Source organism: Epinephelus lanceolatus, chromosome 22 (genome assembly GCF_041903045.1).
Source record: "Epinephelus lanceolatus isolate andai-2023 chromosome 22, ASM4190304v1, whole genome shotgun sequence".
NCBI lineage: Eukaryota > Metazoa > Chordata > Actinopteri > Perciformes > Serranidae > Epinephelus > Epinephelus lanceolatus.
The window spans coordinates 12,456,072-12,478,338 of NC_135755.1; the positions used below are offsets into that span (position 1 = coordinate 12,456,072).

The 22,267-nt window shown below is 46.6% G+C and overlaps 1 protein-coding gene across 7 annotated transcripts in view; it reads right to left on the reverse strand.

The window, feature by feature from the left end:
• Positions 1-21,884, reverse strand: part of pcdh7b (protocadherin 7b) — a 180,488-nt gene extending 158,604 nt beyond the window's left edge. For 4 of the 7 annotated variants that reach the window (XM_033610300.2, XM_033610295.2, XM_033610298.2 and 1 more), the window contains exon 1: positions 17,911-21,884. In XM_033610300.2, coding sequence (XP_033466191.1) covers positions 17,911-20,985 — 3,075 coding nt within the window. In that variant the 5' untranslated portion in view covers positions 20,986-21,884. Of the gene's footprint in view, positions 1-8,889; positions 9,095-17,910 lie in introns of those variants that run through there. The other 3 variants (XM_033610294.2, XM_033610293.2, XM_033610299.2) reach the window with 2 other exon arrangements.
• Between the last annotated feature and the right edge of the window lie 383 nt (positions 21,885-22,267).

A 22,267-nucleotide genomic window follows, 5' to 3' on the forward strand; every position in this document is an offset into this window, starting at 1 on the left:
TAACTTTTAAAAAAACAGTGTTTGAGCTGCCGTAAAATTTTAAGTTCCCTGAATTTGAAAAGACGAGTTCAACTTGTCTTCTCAAATTCAGACAACTTAAAATTTCAAGGCAGTTGTGACACTTACCTTATTAAGCTAAACTTTCAGAGTGTTTTGCAGCGTATGTAAATGACACTAGCGAACAGGAAGTAAATAAGGACCCAATCTGTTTCCTAGCAACGCAATTCAAACGAAATAGTAAAAATAGAAATTGCCACCACAGTTCTGGCTGCAGTGACGATACAAACATGCCAGCATACAGGAGACCTGAAAACACTGGCCAATAGGAGCAGACTGGGCTTTTCCAGGAGGGGTTCTTAAACAGGCAGGCGCTAAAACGGAGCGTTTCAGACAGAGGGTGAATACGGGTATACTCAGGCAGACAGTATGAAAAAAATAAAGTGTATTTTGGACATTAAAACATGTAAACATGTTCTAATAGAAACCCATAATGCAAGTATGAACCTGAAAATGAGCAGAATATGGGACCTTTAATGAATATGCTCTGTGTCTTTGATGAGGAAAATCTTTATGAAGCTCATGTGAGTTCATATTTCATGTTTGATTAACATTTGCATTTGTTACGAATTGATATTGGGCTTTATAAATAAAATTGAATTGAATTGATATCCCTAAGAGGTGCAGTAAAAATACTACCTGTTCAAACTGGATGAGGACGTGAGCTAATTGCGCCAGTAACATGAAACGCAAAGGTTAAAAAAGCTTGTTCATAGTTAGACGGTGTAAATACACAGAGCAGACATGTTAAAACACCGCAGGCCGTCCCAGAGGGCAATTCTACAACAGCGCACACACTTTCATGTCGTCACATAGTCCCGCTTCAAGAGTCATAACAGCAAAGAGACACACCTCAGGCTGGATTCCCACACAAACACTTCTCATTCCTGTCCTTCTGGCTTCTGGATTTTAAGCTCTTGGCAGATGAGCCGCCAGCATACCTCCGAATACGATACGGCGCCTTCCAATCTACACACACGGCTTGGTCATTTGGTTTCTATGCGTAAGGAATACATGCAGTATTTATTCGATACTCCTCCTGTTTGATCCCTGACACCAGTTCCTTTAATCTGTCTGAATGAATTCATTGCTATTCAGCCGTCACACTGCTCAGATATGGGATGAAATATAGAGGACTTTTTTCATCCTTCTTTAAGATTCATGGCTATTTGATACTACTGGAATGTTTGAAAACGGCGCAGAACATCAATAATAGACTTGACCTTGCGAGGGATGTTTTTTTTCCTCAAAAGGGTTTGACGTGTGCCTCGATCTTTTTAAATGCTTTTGTTTAGCCGCATCAAACTCATTCATCTCTTCTGGCTCTAAGAAAAAATATGTATGGTGGACATAATGTGTTTGAAATTCACATGCTCAGCACATTTCGCAGGCAGGAAGAGGTGTGGGAAATGGTTAACCAGCAACCTGAGGTGGTGTCGGAATCATACTTGGCAACCTCGAGACCTCAAAATAGGGAGGATTGAGGGGGTCTTGCCCCTTAAATAGTGCACTGCATCAGCATTTTTATGTTAAATACATTTAATTTGGTTCAGTTTTTGATTCATGACCCTGCTACTCCAACAGGAGGATGGAGGCCAGGCTGTAGGATACCACAGCTGGCTGTCCTCCCTGGCCCACAAACCTAGAAGTCCCAGGGGTCCTGGATGCCTAAGCAAGGCAGAACAGGAGGCACCCAGTCAGTGGCGAACATCGACTCTGGGGGACCAAGGCAAAGACGCCCTTGTTTCATAGCTTTGACTGTTACACCTAACGTTAGGAGGTTTTTGGGGCTAAGGGATGTGGGCCCAAAACATTTGTCTGATTTGCCTCTCCCAACGCTTCACCCTTGCTCACAATCTCTAGAAGATAGCTGGGTACCTCGCCAAGGCAAAGGAGGGCAAGCTGGGTCCCCCCGAACCCCGAGGCACCCTTCAAAACCTCTGTTAGAGAGTCCCGTCGAACTACGACACGATACTACGAACGATACTGCTGTCAGCACGGAGACGAGGCGTCCAACAGCAGCCGTGCCCAGCTCATGTGGGCCCGACAGTTGGGGACTGCCCATTGCCCCAATGGCCCATAATTCCAAAGCCCCATTAGTCTGAAAGAGGAGTTCATAACATTGACAGTTACACATAATGTTGTATGTTTGACAGATACAGATAAGTAGCTGACTGTGCTAACTAACAGTATCTGGCTATATTACAGCAGCTAGAAGGAGCCCCACTTATTAGTGCCCAGTGTGGGCCCCTTTTCCAAAGTTTTCTTGGGAGACCCCAGACATTCGCCTGGTTTGCTTCTCCTGATGGTGCAACCCCGCTCATGCTCTCTAGAAGACCCCCTAACCCCCCGAGGCACCCCTCAAACCCCTGCTAGAGTACCCCATTGGACCGCTTGCATACTGTTGTCATCACAGAGACGAGGCGTCCACTAGCAGCTGTGCCTGACTCATGTTGTCGCAACAGTCAATGACTATCCACTGCACCAATGAGCCCAAATTCCACATTTCTCTGACGGCCTGTTATCCCAAAAACACATGGCCAATGCTATGAGGTCCCTGTTGCTTTCACAGGAATACACACTCCCTGTGGGTTCGACGAACCAACTGCAGGGAAAATGTCCACATCTGTAGACCAGAGAAACATCACATTCATCAGCAATGCTGTGGTTAATGTGTGGTTAGGTTTAGGCACAGATAAAACTTGGTTATGGTTATGAAAAGGCTCAAAACACCTACATTTGATGGCTCAAACTCCACTGGGAAACCAAAACAAACTGCAGGGAGTGTGTATTTTCGGAGAAACGGGACTTCAGAGCAAGGAGGGTTTGTTTTCAGGACAAAGTGCTGTCAGAGAAACGGGCTTTCATTCAAAGGTACATTGGACCATTGGACAACTGGGGCTTCAGAATGTGGGTCTGTTGGAAAAATGGCGTGGCACCCAACAGGTGCCCCTCCAGGTCCAGGGGGTCAGAGAAGGAGGTAGGAAACAGTACAGTTTAGAGTCATACGGCTTATACACGCTGTACAGTGCCAGAAACACACTGTGATAGCTAAATGGGAAAAAAAGTTTGTCATAAATCAGGTGAAATATGAGAGTATTGTGACCCTGGGAGGAAACCAGGAGAGGGCAAAGAAAACCGGGAGTCTCCTGGGAAAAAACGCAAGTGTTGGCAGGTATGGTTGAAATAGCAAGCTTGAGCTGAAAAGCAAAGTATTGTGCAGCCACTGATGTTCCCCTCACTGTCTAATTTGATCCCATGAATCAAGAACTCAAAGTGGGGAGGGCAGTAAATTACGGGTCCCTGAGGAGCTGTGACACCGAGAAGAGATGAGCCCATTGTGGTGAGGCAACTGCTGCCAATTTAGTGTTCAGGGACCTTCATCTTTGAAACGCTCCCCGCTTGCCCAGGTGGCTTTATCAAAAGAGTTTAGTGGAACATGACGTTCCCACGCCTCACCCAACGCCAGGCCAATGCTGTTAGAATACCATGACTTTTTTTTTTTTTTTTTTTTTTTTTTAACGAGAGGACGTCGCCCCCGAGCTCTGATTTTGGCAGTGATGTGTCTAAATTACCGGGTACAAGCAAGATGAGAGAGCAGTGAAAACCTTTTGGAAAAAAAAAACAAACTCCAGGCATATGGCCATGGGAGAAGTTGAGAGTGGGTGGGGGCAAGAGCGGCGGAGGTATATTGCCATAGTAACAATGGATAGCCCACCAAGGATTCCTGAGCAAACACAGGCATACGGTTTAAACAGCGACTGAGGACCCTCCGCCAGTGTGCCTCCTTGTTCAAACAGAAATCACGCTGGCACAGATAACGCTGGCATTTTAAACACAAATTACAAGGTCTCCGATTGTCATGTCGTGTCCCCAATTCACGGAGAGAAGAGGCTGCCTCTGCAAAGAAAAGCTTATTCAAAGAGATTCAAAAGAGCAGACACACACACACACACACATACACCCTGACGTAAATCTTTCAAATGTGCCGAGGAAGGAAAGGGGAGGCGAGAGTGGTTTGCATGTTAAGCACATTTGCGTCGACATCAAACGATCGCCCCGCAATTGGGCTTCACGGGGGGAAAGTAATCTGCGCTGCTCAAACATTTGCCGCAGCGCCCGCAGAATCCTGATGGTGATTAAACAGAGAAAAGTAGCAAGTCTTCCCTCGAAGTCCGGCTGGGGGATCTCCACGACACACTCGTAAATGTCACCCGTGCAGCCACTTAGCTGCTTGTCAAAGTCGCTGCGAGCTCCCCTCACGTCACCGCGCTCATAAGAGCTCTTCACTGTGTGATAGGCTTCCTTTATGCACTTATGTTCCCAGCAGTTTGCCTCCTTCCGCCGAAGTCTGTTATTAATATATCATCACGGACGGATTAAACGTGATGAATCTGACATTAAGTGAAGCTTAATAAGCAGAGGCTGGGTTTGGAATAAAGTTGAGGTAGAATATAAGGAAAACCTCGTCTTTAAGCAGCTTTGTTTACTATTATTCTAATCATTTTACCGCCTCCGGACACGTCAACGTGATTGATGTCCTCGCCTTTTCCCCCCCTCGATCCCAGACCTCATCAACCTGCAAAAGAACGGCAACAAATGTAACATCGTTCCCTATTTCCCCACATCTCTGTGGACCGCACCCCCCCCCCCAAGGCACTTCCCACCACTGAATCCACTCTGTAATTTACAATTGGCTATTGTGTCCCAAGTGTTGCATTGGACCAACTCCGAGTAAATGAACCATGTCAAAGACCAGCCTTTCAGTCTTGATTACGTCCCCCCTGTTACTCCCCTTCATAATTGCGGCAAACTGAGCAAAAGCCGCAGCGGCTCTGAGCGTGCTATTATCCAAGCACCTGAGTTCACCCACCCACGCGTTCGCCAAACCAAAATGGCCGTTCTTTGCCAGTGGCTGGTTTGATTGACTATTTGTAGTTGTTACTAAGAACATTGTTGCTGGGGAGGAGAGAGGGAGAAATGAGGAGGAGGAGGAGGAGGAGGACTCCATCTCCTGAGATACTGTGGAGAAAAGGAGTAAAAGGTGAAACCAAAGCTGGATAATAAACTGGCTATAGGGCAAGGTGCCGCAAATCAATACCTGAAGCCATATTAAATGTCTGGAGCTCCTCAATCCACAGTAGAATTTGTCTGACTAAAGCCAGCATTACAGTCATCTCCACTTTATTTTGCAGTTTCCAACAGGGCGTGCCAGTGGGAATATACAGTGGATATGAGCAACTGTGTCCGATTATATGCAGTTTATCCTGGCAGACATTTATAAACCTCCGCTATAGAGCAAAACTTTTCAGCTCAACGGTGGGGAAATATCGATACACTTCAGCATCACGAATATTTAATGAACAGTTTACATGCAGAGATTCGTGGCAGTGGTTCATTTTATGTCGTGTTTAAACCCTCGACTACTTCATAGCAGTGTTGCCATCTATCTTCCACTTCAACGTAACATATCGCTGGCATGCTATAAATAAAAATGCAGATCTGACTAATCTGATTGCATAAAAAGTCATTTTTTTCTGCTCAGATTTGATGCATGTACTGACAGTTTTCCAAATATTTGATTTTAAAATGGAAATATATGGTGATATATTGAATCGTAACCTTCATATCGTGATTCGTATCGTATCGCCAGATTCTTGACGATACACAGCCCTATTAACAATTTCTATTCAGTCTTAAATCTACATTTTCTCTTTGGAAAATCTGCCTCTGATGAATCATCACGCAAGATTTAATGACGTGTTTGTATTGCAGTTTCACTTGGTATTTGGACGCAATTGCTCCGATATTAATTAAAATAGTGCGATATGTCCATTACAAAGGTTTTTTTGTCCACCAATAGTCCTTAAAAAATCTTTGAATTTAAGTAGCTGGTAGCAGTGGCGCTCCTACGGGGTGGCCAGGGGGGCCATGGCCATGACTCCTGTAAATGTTTTACTCCTTACAATCAATGCACTCCTTCAAATTAAAGCTGTATATTTGTCTTTTTAAGAAAACACAACTAGCCTATTTGCCGACACATAACACATTAAACTGTATTGTTGTAAACTTGAACATTTAAAGTCCAGGGAAAGCAAAAAGTTGGCCATTGGTGAATGTCAGGCCATTGGCCACTGTGTCCAACACCAATCAGCCCTTATCTGCTTTTTCTTTGGCTGATTCGGTATGTTGGATCAGCGTCAGAGACGGCAGAGCCCGAAGTTCAGCTCAGTGCACGAGAGGAGAAATAGAAGTATGAAAAGCAGCTACATGCAGGAGGGAGTAAGAACTAAAAAAACTTGCTGTATCAGATAGGATTAAGTTTTTAGGTTTGAGCTCTTTGGCAGAAACGGTACATAATTGTTTTATTGTTCACTAGCACACAGTAAGAATCCTTTGATCTCCCAACACTGGATTGTGTTGATTATTTTTGACTGTCGATTAACCTAGTGAAAAGGAGCTGGGAGCAGTGGCGCTCCCAAAGGGTGGCCTGGGGGGCCATGGCCACCTCTGTATGGTGCTTTTAAACTTGAGTAGACTCACTCCCAGTCAATGTTTTGTTCCTTACAATCAAAGTACTTCTCAAAATTAAAGCTGTGTATTTGTCTTTCTAAGAATAGGAGAACCAGCCGAACATAAATTGACACATTAACACATTAAAACAGGATTGCTCTGCACTCAGAGGTCTAGATAAGGCAAAAAGTCGGCCATCTGTCGTTGGTGAACGTCTGTCACCCTAGTTTTTGTGGCGTGTCGCGCACCGTTGGCACTAATCGGCCCTTGGGGGCTTTTCTTTGGCTGATTCAGCATGTTGAATCTGTATCAAAGGTGGCGGAGTCTGCCAGTGAGCTGACTGGCATTTCAGCTCAACACAAGAGAAGATAAACAGAATTGAAGGAAGTGTACGATCTAAACAAAGGTTTATAGTGGGTACGTCTTTTTTATTAAGATTTGCGTTCGTAATTGTTTGTGTTGTTGTGTGTTAGCGCACAGTTCTTTCAATATCAGGTTGCTAATATGCTAACTAGCTAACTAGCATCTTAAATTCGTCCTGTTGGTCTATTTCCCTTTTGTATGGATGAACATAGACTACTGCGGCCTGCTGCTATGGAAAATTATTTCCTCTCATGCAGGCACAGAACATACGTGCTAGTTGCCCGTTGGCTGTATACTTTGGAGTGTGCTGAAGTGCAACTTTTTGGCTGAGAAACAGGCGACATGAGACACAACAGTCGGCCTTTAATGCCTCCAGTTGTTTGATGTCAGTTTGGTGTGTCTGGGCCTTTAAGGATATCTTGAGGACTCCCTTTTTATATGACATTAAATAATACTAAAGGTGGTCTAACACTAAAGGTCTGCCATCAACATGCCAAAAGAACGAGCAGAAGGAAGTAGAAACCAAGACAGAGGCAACGTTGAAAAATTAGCATTTTCAGAAAAAAAAAAAAAATGGCTGGACTTCATATTTCATATGATTTGATAGCAGCTACCCAGCGAGGACGCTCGTAACTCCAGCTGCCCTGTGACCTTCATTCTTCAGCGAGGCAGGCAGACTCCTCCGGTCCCTGACAAGAGTTATCGGGCCCGGCTAATAGGCTGCTCTCTGCCAGGTAAGGCCTCGTCGATACAGGCGCTCCTCCTGCTAATGAACGTCCCCCCTATTTTTTTTCCCCCAAATCTGCACGGCTTAATACAGGTGGTTGAAACACACATTATCAGTCACAGCTGCGTCCGATAAATAACTCAATCGGGGCGAGGCAGTGCCTTGCTCGAGGGCAGTCACGGCTACCGCGAGTCACATCACCCGCGCAGACTACTCGAGCTTGTCGTGGGGGTTTTTTAACAGTTGAAGATAAAGTATTGCTCTAGCCTTCGGGCTCCATCTGCCTCCGTACGCCATGTGTGTGTGTATATGTAATAACCAGACACACATACAAATATAATGAACTGCATTCCTTGGGTAAACACAGCGGCGCAGGCACACAAACACACACACACAGGATATTGAAACCCTCTCAGGCATGTCGCCGCGCGTGTGCCTGGCGTGCGGGATGATGGAGAGGCTGAACTGTGGAGGCCCCGTTTGCTCTCCTCTCTCCAGCCCTCACAGGATACACAAACACACACACACACACATGTGTTCATACTGTACACCCACACGCTTTATCACACCCTCACACACACTTGCGTTCGCACAGTGAGCGTACCCGCTGAGTACACATGCACAAACTTTCACACAGGTCCCCCCAGGCTTTGATGGATGGTCGGTGAGTGCTCTACCTCCTGTTTCATACACATATAATCTCATTTGGGGGCCACATGGTGGGAGCCGCACCAAAACAGGGCTAATAGAAGCAGTCAAGCTGTCCTATCCCTCCCCTTCCTGAGTCGAGTCATATCCATTATACTCCTCTGCTTAGCAAATATGTATGACTGCAGTCAGTTAATAAAAAAGCTACACCCTTTGTACCAAAAAGGAAAAAAAAGCTTTCGGATGCATTATTTAACCGGGACAATTCTTAATGTGTCTTATGCAGTCGGGAGATCTCAGCACATCTTAATATTTCAGCACTTTCTTAATACAAAAGAGGAAGGTCAAAGTCAAAAAGGGTGGAAGTATGTGGGAAGGAAAGCAGAACAGGTGCATGTCTGTCAGAGCCTTAAAAAGAATCAATGTGAGCCTGAACCCGAGGTGAAGGTTGTACCCGATTACACCCCTGAACTCGTCAATGTTTCCCCTGTCAACACGTCTCTCCTTCGTCCGTCTGGGAGTCAACGGTACAATTTCAATTACTGTCTCAGAAAACATCACAGCTTCACGGTATACAGTCAAACACAAATACTTTTATTATCAGTTACAATGACCGGGTGCATGTGGTTAGCATTGTGGCCTCACAGCGTGGGGTTTCTCCAGGTACTCCGGCTTCCTCCCACAGTCCAAAGACATGCAGGTAAACTGGTGACTCTTAATTGTCCGTGGGTGTGAATGTGAGCGTGATTGGTTGTCTGTCTCTGTCCACTGTCGGCTGGGATGAACCTAACAGGATAAGTGGTAATGGAAAATGAATGAGTTACAATGATCTTTAGAGGAACTTGCAAACAGAATTACAATTAAAAACATGGAATCTTTTTTTTCTGTTAGTATGTGTAAAATGAAGGTTAGATTCTCTGTACCGTCACATTGTTTTCAATACCCTAGATAACGTTACCTCTCTCAGTGACTGTAGTTGGGAACACACTGGCTTATTAACATCGATTTTAGCTTGGCTCATTATTAGCTGGCAACTAGCTTCTAGCGGTTAGGACCACTCTGCAGAAAGTAGAATGGCGAGGCGTTCGGGTGCCGTTCCCCAACAACAGCTTTATCGCAGTCTTTACCATGAAACCACAAACATGGCCTTCTCATGAAGTCTAACAGTATCCCTGAGATCATCTAGACACTTGACTCGACTGCTATCGTCACTATTTGCTGCATGCGTCTTCACCAGGACACCCTGAGACAGCTGCTTCCTTCCATACATACAGTGACGTTACACCCTCAAGGCCACTGCCCTTGAAGGGGAAAAAGAGCGAGCCGGTGACAATGAGCAAATGATACTGTATGATAACCATCAATTATAATACCTCAGTATACCTTGAAGCAGGTCAACAGCCTCAACCCTAGAGACAAGTAGGGTAGGGTACCGAACTCTAAGGGTAAAGACTACCACTACTGCACGAATGCAATGAATTTACATACGATTGCAAACAAGCTATTGGTGCCAGGTGTCGGCACCTGAGACTACATCTGGGTAAGAACAAGAGGTAGAAGTGCCACAAAGCACCCTGACAACCTGCCACGGAGCTTTGAGGAGCCGCCAGGTCCGGCTTCAGACAGGAGGCAGACACGCCCTGAAGCCAGGAAGCCAGCCGCAGAGCTCTGAGGATAGTTTTGGCATCTGGCCTGTTTTCTATCATAAAAGCTGACGGTTATCATACTGTGCAACAGGATAGAGAATCCTTTATTTTAGAAAAAGTAAAAGTTTGATTATGATAAAACATCTGTTCGACCTCTTGTTTTCATTCCTTTAAAGTTCACTGTAACTGATAATAACAAGTGTGTTGCACCATATACCATGAACCTGTGATATTTTCTGAGATAGTAATCAAACCATGAAAATCCCTAACCCCAATACACACACATACACAGCAGCAGACAGACTGAGACAGAAGATAAGCTGTATGTGTGATTAAAAAGAGCAGAGGAGCAGAATTTAGTCGACGACATCCCCCTAAAGCTTGATCAGAAGCTTAGTACCAGTGCCAGAAAAAGGTACTGTTGGGTACCGAATTCCAGGTACCGGTATTGGTTCAAATGTGAACGGTACCTGACCCGAGAGATACCTTCTTGGCCCGTCTATTTCTTCACCTGTTACCTTCTTAATAAACAAGTACCCGTTGCGCTAAGCAGCTTTACAGTTGGCCGGTCGCAGCCAAAGGTGGCACCTGGGGGGGTAAATCATGGATCAACGTGTCTGGCTTTCATGGCTCTTATTCTCATTTTCACGAAGGCCACGTGTGACGACACGGCCGGATGCTGGATGGGGTTTAAATCGCCGCCCCCTGACGTGGGGGGCCACGGACCCTGCTGGCAGTTCCCTTGACACCCTGGACCCGTGTGAGCAACACGGACAGGCAGTGATTCATCTGATTCATCACCATGTTTCCTCCACAGTGAGGGAGGAAGGGAGAGCAACGGAGAGACGGAGAGGCAGAGGGAGGGAGGCGCACAAAAACAGAAACTTTGCTCATCAGAGGGAAAAAAACACGACGACCTCTCTGCCACCTGTTTGAATCAACATCAAGACAACAAATGGCCAATGACCTTTTCTGCGAAACAACAACCAAAAAAAACATCACATCATTACTGGACTGACTCTGCCGGACATTTTTTTTTTTTTTTGCAATTTTGATGAGGTACAGTGTCACAGTAAACAAAACTCCATTGTTTTGCCTATTAGTCTCACAAACAACAAGCCTCACGTCTGATCCGTGTTGCGATCCGGCGCGTTGACACAAAACTATTCCCCAGGGGCTGCACGGCAGAAGGGCTAAGAGATGTTCTCATTTAGTCGGTTCTAGCATCTGCAGTCGATACGAGAGGACAGCTATGGAGAAAACAACAAGGCTAGCGTGGCGTATCATAGACCTTGGGAGCCTTGTAAAAGTCAATTTGCTGTACAAACTCCTCCTAACAATTGCCGTGAAAAACAAGTCTGCAATATGGTGAGTGCGCAATGATTGATAGTGCCACAGGAAAGGCAAATCTGCAAAATGAATCGGCTTTATCCTGGTGTGCCCTATCTAATGCGATCGCTGCCGAGTATGAAATGAAATTCCATTTTCGACGACGTCAAATTGAAAGAAGCGGTGAAGAAGAAGGTGGCATCCCCGACACTGCCACTTACAATCAGCGGCGTGGAGAGCAATCAAGGTGGCATGCAGCTTAAATTCCTTGTCTGCCCCCCCCCCTTTTTTTCTGTGTGTTTTGGCATCTTATCATGAATGAGTTGGGGTCCCTTCAATCACGAGTATGTATTTTTAAATGTGAAGACAATGGAGCTCATTTATTGTATGCAGAGAAGCCAAGAAACACTTTCCATGGTTCCCTCCTATAGAAACAGGATGTGAGAACCTCAGTATTAACACATTATGCAGAGTAATATAGCAGCAAGCAGCTATAGCAATCTCTCCCCCCTGACTTCCTCCCTCAGTCGCCACCGTTTCTGCCGGCGTATCAGGTAAGTCTAATCCTTAGATTAGTAATTGCCTTAGAGCGAATGCATTCAAATCACCAAACCAAATTATACCAGAAAATGCTGCCCGCTGCAATTTCATGAGTATTACTGTGCACTCTTACTCCTTCCATTTTCCCTTCAGAACATAAACAACAAAAGCCCGAGCAGCCATAGATTGAATTAAGCCGTAATAGATCCAAAACAATTTTGATAAAATTAGCCACAGTCGGCGGTACGCAGCGCCTCACAAAAGGGCAAGCACTAATAATAATGTGGTAATAAACAAACCAGCTCATTGCACGTAATCTCATTTCTTACTAAATGCGAGATTTCCAGACTGTGTTTTATCCACCTTTGGCACCTCTTTCTGGTATCCAGTGAAGTTGCTATAAAAACTGTTCACATATTTTGTTCTAACGTGGTAATCAGCAGATTGCTTTACATGACTTTGCTCCTGGAGAGTCAGATTTAATGATAGCGAAGAGTAAAGTTTCTGCTTTCTCCACTTCCTCCAGAAAATAACCTGACCTGTGTCGCCGACCCTGGAGGGCGGGGGATGACCAAACATTGTTAAAGCTCCTGTGGAACCTCTTATCAAGTAATTACCTAATTGAGCTCAATGAGTGACTGACTGCCACAACAGCTCCACAGATAAAATCACGCCATCAGGGGAGTTAAGTGGTGATGACTGCCAAAGAGAAACACACAAAGGTTCGGACAATGGTGGCATGATTGCTTAATCCTGTGCAAAGGCTTTTTTATCAACATTTTGTAGAACGTCTTTTACTGGATTGCTGCTTTAAAACAGTGGCTGTACAGCCCAACTTGCTGTGTAGGCTGCTGTTTTAGAGCAGCAAAGAACTGATTTTCAGGACAGCTGCTGTTTATCTGGATGTGAAACTTCCTAAAAAATACCGTGGCATCAGATAGGCACATATTCACATACTTGCCGATGCCCAATCCAGAACTTCAGGCAATATCAAAGGCATTTCCGATGCTCGTATCGGTATCGGGACAACTCTATTCATTTTTATACACCATTTTGTGCCTTTCCTGCATCAGTGTTTGTTGGAGATTGTACGGTACTTCCTGATTCAAGTGTGCTTAGTTGCTTAATCTTTCCAGGGGATATCGGAACGTTGCTTCTGAGGTTGCATACGGTCACGAACTACTTTACTGGAGACACTGTTGCGTCTTTGAGTCATGTGCTGGCAGTTCGTCAAAGTAAAAGTCCTCTGCTCTTTTAAAGGTCTAGTGCAGTGGTTCTCAAATGGTGTGAGTGTGTGACACATCAAAGCCCTGATTGGCTGCCAGTGTGACAGATGATAACATTTAAAGGGAGAAAGCCGTGGGTGGGATCGATTTATGGTACGGAGCAAATTACAACAAAGCACCAGCAAAGACGACCTACCACCGAAAGAAAAGAGACCGTATCACGAAAGCTACCTGCCTTGAGATTTTGGCTTGCCCTTTGGTGTGTCTTGGGCACAAAACATTTGAAAACCACTGGTCTAGTGTGAAGGATTTAGTGGCAGGTGAGGTTGCAAGTTGCAACCAACCGAAACTTCTCCCGTGTGCCAAAGTTCAGGGGGAACTAAAGGTCCTCCTCTAAGAAATTTGGGGCATCAAACACCTAATTCCCTGCACTCTGGTGAATTTTTATGCACCAATTTATGGTGGAAATGTCATTCTGATTCAATCGTGCATAGTTGCTTCATATGCCTTCTATCTCACGGCAGATTGAGGTTGCATACTGCTATGAAGTACTTTACCAGAGGCATTGTTGCATCTTCGAGTCATGTTCTAGTAGTTTGTCAAAATTGAAGTCCTACACTACGTTTAAGGTGTAGTGTGAAGGATTTAGTGGCATCAAGCAACCAACTGAACTTCTCCCGTATGCCAACATTTGGGGGAAGTACGGTGGCCAACGCAAAAATGCTGATGGCCCTGTCTAAAGTCAGTGTTTGGTTGGTCAGTGGGAGAGGACTATGAACGGCTCGTTCTAAGGTGACGAAAACACAATGATTTTTAGTTTCAGGTGATACATTTTACACTCCATTTCTGCTAATACAACCCCTTAAATCCCACACACTGGACCTTTAATGTCTTATTCGGGGGCATGTGCCCCCTGCGTCCCCCCCAGAATCTACACCTATGATCCTGCGTACAGCTGTTCCTATAAAGCCAAAGACACCTGGAATGCTGCGTCACTGGGGCTTTGCAAGTTTCAATTAGGTCAGTTGTGGCTTTTCATAGGTGTTTAGGCAGCTACATTTTGTAGGTTAAAACAAATGAGGCCAGAGGCAAAGTACCGCATTTCCATATTGGTTTCCTGATCTTCCTGGAGCCTGAAGGGCAATCACATCCTATGTTTTGGCTACAAACACCATCCAGGTGACCTCCTTTTGCATGGTTATGTTGTTTGTCCTATGCGGAGGAGGCGGGTGAGGATTTGCCCTATGCAAATCAGATCCTCCTCGCTCGGCTGTATGCGGCTCATGCTGGAGAGATTGCAGCTACAATAAGGCACAGGAGGAACAGCTGGCCAGAGCACGGGGGGTGAACACCAGGGGCTGGGTTAAGGACAATGTCCAGTTATGCTTGCTGCATGGGCCCTGAGGCAGAATAACCTGGTATAAGTGTGTGGAGCGGGGGCTTTGCCTGCCCTGAGGGGCTGCGCTGCGAGAGCACAGAATACAAGCTGCTGTGGCTCACCACTGATTAAAAGTGATCCACCTGGGCACGAGTGGCGCTTTGAAGTGCAATAATAAAACAAAGGCTGATGGCTTGTGCTAATTCGATGGCTAAGTGATTTCATTCCTCACTACATTACGGCTGGACAGCATTATTTTCTGGCACTGGACAGAACAGAAGCTACTGCCAAAAGTAATAAAGTTAAGTGTTCTGTTAAGTGCACGCACTACTCACCAGCCTTCACATATAAGGATCAGACACGGGTGTGCAAGGAGCAGAAAGGCCGAGCTACATGTAGCGAAAAACAGCAAAAAAAAAATACGACTAAAATAAGTTGCAATCAGAGGAGTAACAGGAAGAGATGAAATGTCAAGTCTGTTGCCCCTCCTGCTTGAGCCCTCAGCAGATGCTGGGTGACACGCTGGCTTCTCCCTCACAGTTAGATCAGCTTAATGACTGTTTAAATGTCTGACGGGCTAAAAAGAAAGGCTCGCCTCGCCGATAAACTCCCTCAGTTGCCTGGTTACCTGCCCGAGCAGGTTGCCTGTGCAGTCATTGTAAGATTAGGTAGGCGAGGAGAGAGAAAGACGGAACCCGATACCTCGGGGATTACAGTCAATGGTCAGCACTATTCTCCCTCTTCCCCCTCCCCGTCTTTTCTCTCTATCTTTCCACCCCGAGTCCCTTGTGAAACAGTGGGGGCCATTCTCTGCGCGGCTAACAGGGCCGTCTTTCTTGTGCCTGTCTCTATCTCTTCCCACAGACGGACAAAAAGAGGGGGAGTGGTGAAAGAGAAGGGGTTTGTGGGCGAGGGAGTGCTCGCACATATCATCACTTGTAATAAATCTTAACCAAGCAGGTTCCGACGGTGTTTGGGGCCAGTGGTGGAGCTTTGCGTAGGTGACGTAGACAGCTCCTGGGGGGGCACCAGAACTGACAATTTAGACACGAGCATTAGAGAAAGAGAAAATGACATGTTTATCTGTGATGATTTCTCATTAGCTCTTGTTTCTGTTTAATAAACACAGTAAATGTAGAGTATTTCATGGGGAGGCACCAGGGGAACCGAATGTCCTAGGTGCAGCTCTGTTTGAGGCCAAATGTGCCACAAAAAGATAAAATGAAAACACAAACTCAATACGAGCCCATCTCGAGGAAGTAAAACTAAGAAAACATAATAAAAATATAACCTTAATGCTATTCATTGACGGCTCCATTTCCCACCACTAATCCAAATCTTGCACAAATTGTTCCCTTAACTGAGAAACACGAGTGTCCTTGAGTGTTTTATTATGTCTTTAAGCTGTAGTGGCACTTACGGAATATTTCTAGATCCCTAAAAGCGAGAGCATGACCGCTCCGCTACTTAATCTAATACAGAGGTGGCCGTTTAATGCCATAATTGGAGCACATGAACACACACCTTCTCTTCAATTAGCTCTCTTGTGCAGCCATTAAATTACACTCCATTCACCCCAACAGAACGTATCAACAGTGAGTATTTACCGAGCCCGTGGGATATAAAAGGCAATTTGAATACCTGCTAGCTATTGTATATTAAATACCTAACAGGCTGCACCACACAATAAACACGGATGATATCGCCCAGCAGACCAGTAAACACTTTCTTCACCATTACAATTTAAATATCCAGGAATCACAAGGAAATGCTCTTTTTGCATTATGTTTTTTTTTCCCTCCATGACACCACCTTCTAACAAATGCACAGTCCATAAAAGTTACCGCAGCATTAATGTAGAGAGTAAATAAATAATTATATAAGTGGAGCATAGTGACACACAATACATGCTGCTGCCGCAGCAGCAAATAGAGTGCCCTTTTAATTATGCAGGAGACATCCGAAAGCAACAGCACTCCTCACACTCTGGGAAGCAGCTCAGTGAACACACCATATTAGAAGCTGTTAGAGACAGAGCAGGGGGAAGAGAAGGGATAGAAGTAAAAGGGGGGAGTGAAATGATTTGAGAGGAGTAATAGCGAGAGGGAGGGGAAGAGGGGATATAGAGAGATGAGAGTGGAGATTTAAAAAAGAAACCACTGCGAGAAAAAAGGCAAGGCGGAGAGGGCATTGTAGGATGTGGCTGCAAAAACAGGAGCACAGAGAGGGGAAGGCGTGCGAGGATGCAGGGCCGGTTGGTATAGAATAAATAAAGGTGAACAAAGAGATATCTGGAGGAGAAGAAACAAAAAAATTGGGCGAGGAAAAAAAAAGAGGCAACAATCCAGCTGAGAGAAAACAGCACTCCAGAATTCTAAAGTAGTAGTGCTGACACCAAGTAAAAGAAAGATCAATAATTCATTAGACTGCCATAGAAAACACATAAAACAATAGTGTTCTTTTTTCCTGCAAATCAGCTGACTTCATTATGTCTTTGTTTCTCGCTGTTGTTGCACATCACAGCGGAAAAACAGCCAAAAAAATATAAAGACTGAACTGATAAAAGCCCACATTTGAATATCACATCATGCCACCTACACCCTTTTTTTTTTCTACCGCTCTGCAAATGGAAGAGAAGAGTTACTGGGAGGGAGAGGAGGGAGGAAGGGAGACAAGAAGGGAGGTAGCTGGAGGGTCGATGGAGGAGTGGGAGAAAAGCAGGTAGAAGACGGCAGACATTTATATATACGAGGGAAACAGATAAAGGGAGTAAAGAGGAGGCACAATATGGAAGGTGATATAAAAACGTTTAATTTCACAGCGAGGTCAATGAATTGATGCGGACCCCCGAGTGCAGGAGAATGTTAATATGACCTCCTGGCCAGATGTTCCTACTCAAGCCGAGACTGTAAAACTGACTCACAAAGCCATGTTTGTGCTGCCGACATCTACCTTTCTCTGTCTTATCCTCCTGAAGACAAGGCAGCCTTGTCGCAGGCTTGAAGGGGCAGGGCAGGGCCTGACAAGGGGGAGTGTACCCCGGCCCCTGGCAGGCTCCCCTCTGGGATAAAATAACTGCAAACCAAACCCTTATGTGAGCTGTCTGCAACACTCCAACACACGGCTGCTGAGGTTAGCAGACGTGACACGGCAGACGGTAAAAAGGCAACACATGCCGTGATGAAAGGGGGGAAAGTTGGACGCGTTTGTTCGAGGGGTAACAATACCCCGTTCGTAGGCTAATCTAAACCTTTCTCTTCCTTTTCAATATTACATGTGAATGGCACTCCAAACCAAAACAGATCAATACCGCTAACTTGACACACATTAGCACCATAAAGGCAACAAGACTACTGAGACTAGCCCTGTCAGAAAGCATTATGGTGGAGAGAACACTAAGAGGAAGAAACAGAAGACATTTAAGAGTGGTGGAGGGAAGGAAGGAAGGAAAAAAAAAAAGAACATGGAGACGTGTCTTCTTACCTGTTTGTTGTACTTGTTGATAGTTTGACTGCTGTATTCGGAGCAGTGGTCAGATCCAAGGGAAATGTTATCTCCGGTGCCAACAAAGGTGTTGGCAGGGGGCAGGTCCTGAACCGCCTGGTGCTTTTTCCCAGCCGTCGGCGATTGCGGGTGAAGCTGGACAGTGGGGAGCGGGGAGCTGGACTTGTAGTGCCGGGCCAGATCTGGGCTCCCCGGCCCTCCGTTGACCGAACGGTAGCGGCCCATGCCGGGGCTGTCCGAGAGCTTCTCGTTGACGCCGTCGTAGCGCTGCCCGTTGGGTTTGGAGGCCTCCACGGTGACGATGCTGCTGTAGAGCGGCTGTTTGGACTTCTGTTTCTTCTTGTCTTTCTTGGGCTTCTTGGACTTGTCGTGCTGCTGTGGCGTGAAGAAGTCCTCGTGGTCCTTCTTGCCGGCCTCGTAGCCGTTCTTATTCTTGGGGCGGCAATAACGAGCCATGACCACGACTAGAATAATAAGAATGACCGTCATGATGCCTGAAACGACTCCGATTACGATGCTCAGCCGCTGTTTGCTTAGGTCATAGTTGGGGTCGCCGGCGATGTTGGTGTTCAGGGACGTGCTCAGGCTCTTTGCCACCTGGGCCTCCACAACTGTTGAGTTGGAAAGAGTCTCGTTGACGTACACGTGCACGAGCGTGGTGGTGCTCTGAGAAGGCTGGCCGCTGTCGTTCACCTGGATGACCAGCCTGTGGAGGCCGTAGTGCTTCTGCTCCAGCTTCCCCACCAGCGAAATGACCCCAGTGCCCCCATCAATCTCAAACAGCTTGAAGGGGTTCCCCCCAATGATGCTGTAGTTCAAGTCGGCGTTGATGCCAGTGTCTGTATCAGTTGCTATGACAGTCCTGACTACTGTTCTGATGTTGCTGGAGGGAGGGAGGAGGGTGTAGGAGCTGTTTATTGGGAAAGTGACAGTGGGTGCGTTGTCGTTCTCATCCATGACAAAGAGTGAAACTGTGGCGGTGGCAGATCTGGGGGGGTCGCCACCGTCCACAGCTTTGACACGGAAGGTGTAGGTAGTTTTCTGCTCTCTGTCAAACGACAGGGTGGAGAAAATAGTCCCAGTGTCGTTCTCAATAGAAAAGATATCCTCCTCTTCCTCAATAAAAAGGCTCATCTCTGCATTTTGGCCCTTATCTGCGTCTATGACCGTGACCATGCCGACTGGGCTGTTTGGTTCGAGGTTCTCTTTGACGTAGAAGGTGAACACATCCTGCATGAACTTTGGCTCGTTGTCATTCTTGTCAGCCACGAGGACGACCACTGTCGCAGAGCCCTGTAGAGTGTTTATGCCCTTATCTTTGGCTATCACTTTGAATTCGTAGCGCTCTGTTTGCTCTCTATCCAGAATGGTGTTTACTCGGATGTCTCCACTGTCTGCATCGATAGAGAAAATCCCATTTACCGACGAGTCCAGGGAGTAGGCGATTTCAGCATTCTTCCCACTATCTGCGTCGATGGCCGCCACTGTTGTCACCCTCTCGCCAGGAGCATTGTTTTCAGGGAACGACACCTCTACTACATTCTGGCTGAAGATAGGAGGGTTGTCGTTAGTGTCGCCCACTTTGACGATAAGAGAGTTATTACTTGCGAGGCTGGGGCTCCCAGAGTCCACAGCCACTATGACCACATTGTATTCCTGTGTGGCCTCGTAGTCCAGCGGTGCAGACGTGTGCAGGAAGTATTTCTTTTTATTCTGCTCACCCTCCATCTCACTGGCTGGTTTCAGCTGAAAGGGAACATCCCCGACAACAGTGCAGGTCACAATGCCGTTCTCCCCCTGGTCTCGGTCTGACACCTGAACCAAGGCGATGGGTGTGTCCACCACCACGTCCTCAGCCACGTTGGCGATGCCATCTTTCAAGAAAATGCGCCCAATTTTCCGTATCTCTATCGCAGGGACGTTGTCGTTCTCATCCTTGATGTTCAGCACCACAGTGGCCTTGTCCATTTTGGGCGGCTGGCCTCGGTCACGGGCCATTACCGTGAACCTCAGTTGGCTCACTTCTTCACGGTCGATGCGGTGCAACACACTCAGCCACCCTGTGTTCTCATCCAACCTCAGCAGCCTCCTCACTGACTCCGTGGCTGCACCGAACACATACTCTATTTGACCGTTAACCCCCACGTCTGCGTCAGCCGCTTTGAGCTGCAGTATGGGGGCACCGGGGGAGCTGTTCTCCGGCAGGTCAGCTTCATACACGCTCTTCTCAAAGCGAGGGTTGTTGTCATTCACGTCGGTGATCATCACCCTCAGAATGGCCTGCGAGGAGCGAGGGGGATCTCCTCCATCCCTGACACGCAGCGTGAGCTCATAGGAGTCTCTCTGTTCCCTATCAAGGGCCCCTTTAATGATGAGTTGAGGCTGCTTCTCGCCATCAGTAGTGTCAGCAACTTGCAGTTCAAAGACGCTGCTCCTGCTCGCGCCTTCCTCAAATCTTCTCTTCCCAGAGAATGAATCCCCAGAAGAGCCCAAGCGCCTTGAGTTCTCCCCATTGTCCTGGATAAGCTCGTATCTCTCTATTCCATTTCTGCCAAAATCTCTGTCTGTGGCTGTGGGCAGCAGATAAAGGGTTCCAATTGGTCTGTTTTCCTCCACAGACAGTGTCAGGACAGGGGAAGGGAAAGACGGGGTGTTATCGTTTATATCTAATATGATGACTTTCCCCTCAAAGAGGTCGACCCAGCTCTGGGCCGGTCCAATCACTGACACTTCAAAATCTATAAAGCACTCGTTCTCATCAAAGATCATTTGGCACTGCTGTAATTTTTCACGGTCTATGCGCCTCTCGTTGGTGGTGAGCTCACCTGTGATGTTGTCTATTTTGAAAAAATCAGAGCCCGACTCCAGCGTGAATGTCACCTCGCCTGAGCCGGCGACGATGCCCAGGTCGCCGGCTACGTTCCCGACTCTGACATCGGCGGGTCCCTCCTCGGCCAAACGGTACCGGAGCACTTGCTTGGCAGCGGGCTGATGCACAAGCTGCAGGATGAGCATGCAATAGTACAAATAGTCCACTGCACCAGTAGTCCTCATTGTTCTCCAATGCAAAAAAATGTCCACTTAGGTGTGAAAAAAATGTCCAGAGAATAAAAAAAAATAATCACCAATAGAGAGTCCAGATATGGAGGTTAAAAAAAAATGTGTTCATAAAGAGCAAAGCCCTCTGCTGCGGGATGCGTGAGACTTCATCCTCCGGACGACTTCCTACATCGCTCCTGCTGCAGTGCAAAGCAGCAAGTGCACGGGCTTCTCGTCTGCTCTCTGCTTTTCCTCCTCCAGCTCTGGGTGTTAGTTGCTCTTTCCTTCTTTTAGTATCAAAAATAAAAACACCGCAATGATATCAAAAAACACTCACCAGACAGAGGCTCCGTGCGCTCCCGCGAATCTCTCAATATCATGCGCGTAAAAGCCAAAATTATAGTCCGAGCATCACATCACCAGAAAGTGAATTCAGTCCATATCCCGCCGTTTTACTCACAGTTTGTGGCTACAATCTCCTCTCTTTTTTTGGGGTGAGGCTGCAAAAATCCCAGCGTCCACACAGGATTATTTAAATACCCGCGCAGTTTTTTCCACCCTCCAAACTCGGTGGAGTGTTGCCTGCGCGGAGCCTGTCAACTCTCCGATCTCTGAGGATGTGAATATGAAGCAAATTACCTGTCGGCTGCTCTTCCTCCAAGTCACTTGCAGCCAGCACGCATACTTCTCTCCTCTCTGCTTTTATTTAGTGTGCAACTCCACAGCGCAAAGCAAAGAAGACAGAAAAAAGAAGGGATTCACAAAAATGTATATCCGCAGTTTGTTTTTTTTCTTGAATCAGGAAACGTCGGATGAATTCCTCAGTGTGTGTCCAGCACATTCAGCCTGTTCCCTCACCTGCAGGACGCGCCGCATGTGTTGGCAGCCCCTATCTGCAGCACTGTGAGAGGGATTCACAATGATATTGCAGTCTCTCCCTCTCTCTCCTTCTCTCTCCACCTCCCTCCGGTTTCTCCCCCCCCTCCCCCCCCTCCTCCTCCTCCTCCTCCTCCTCCACCACCATCCACCCTCCTCCTCCTCCTCCAAGCAGCAGCAGCGGCAGCAGCGCGCACGTAAACAGGGTCGGACTTGGTCTTGATCGCCGGGTCCAGACGCCAGCAGACAATATTTGACAAAAAAGAAGGGGGCACAGAGGAGGGAGATGCCTCAGTAATGGTGGTTTGGTAAAGCGGTGTGTTCTGGAGACGTGGCTCCGCACTTTGTGAGCACATCTCGGATGCTTCACGTGTATGTAACGCTCTCTGTGGGCGATATGGCGATTTTTAAAAACCACAAT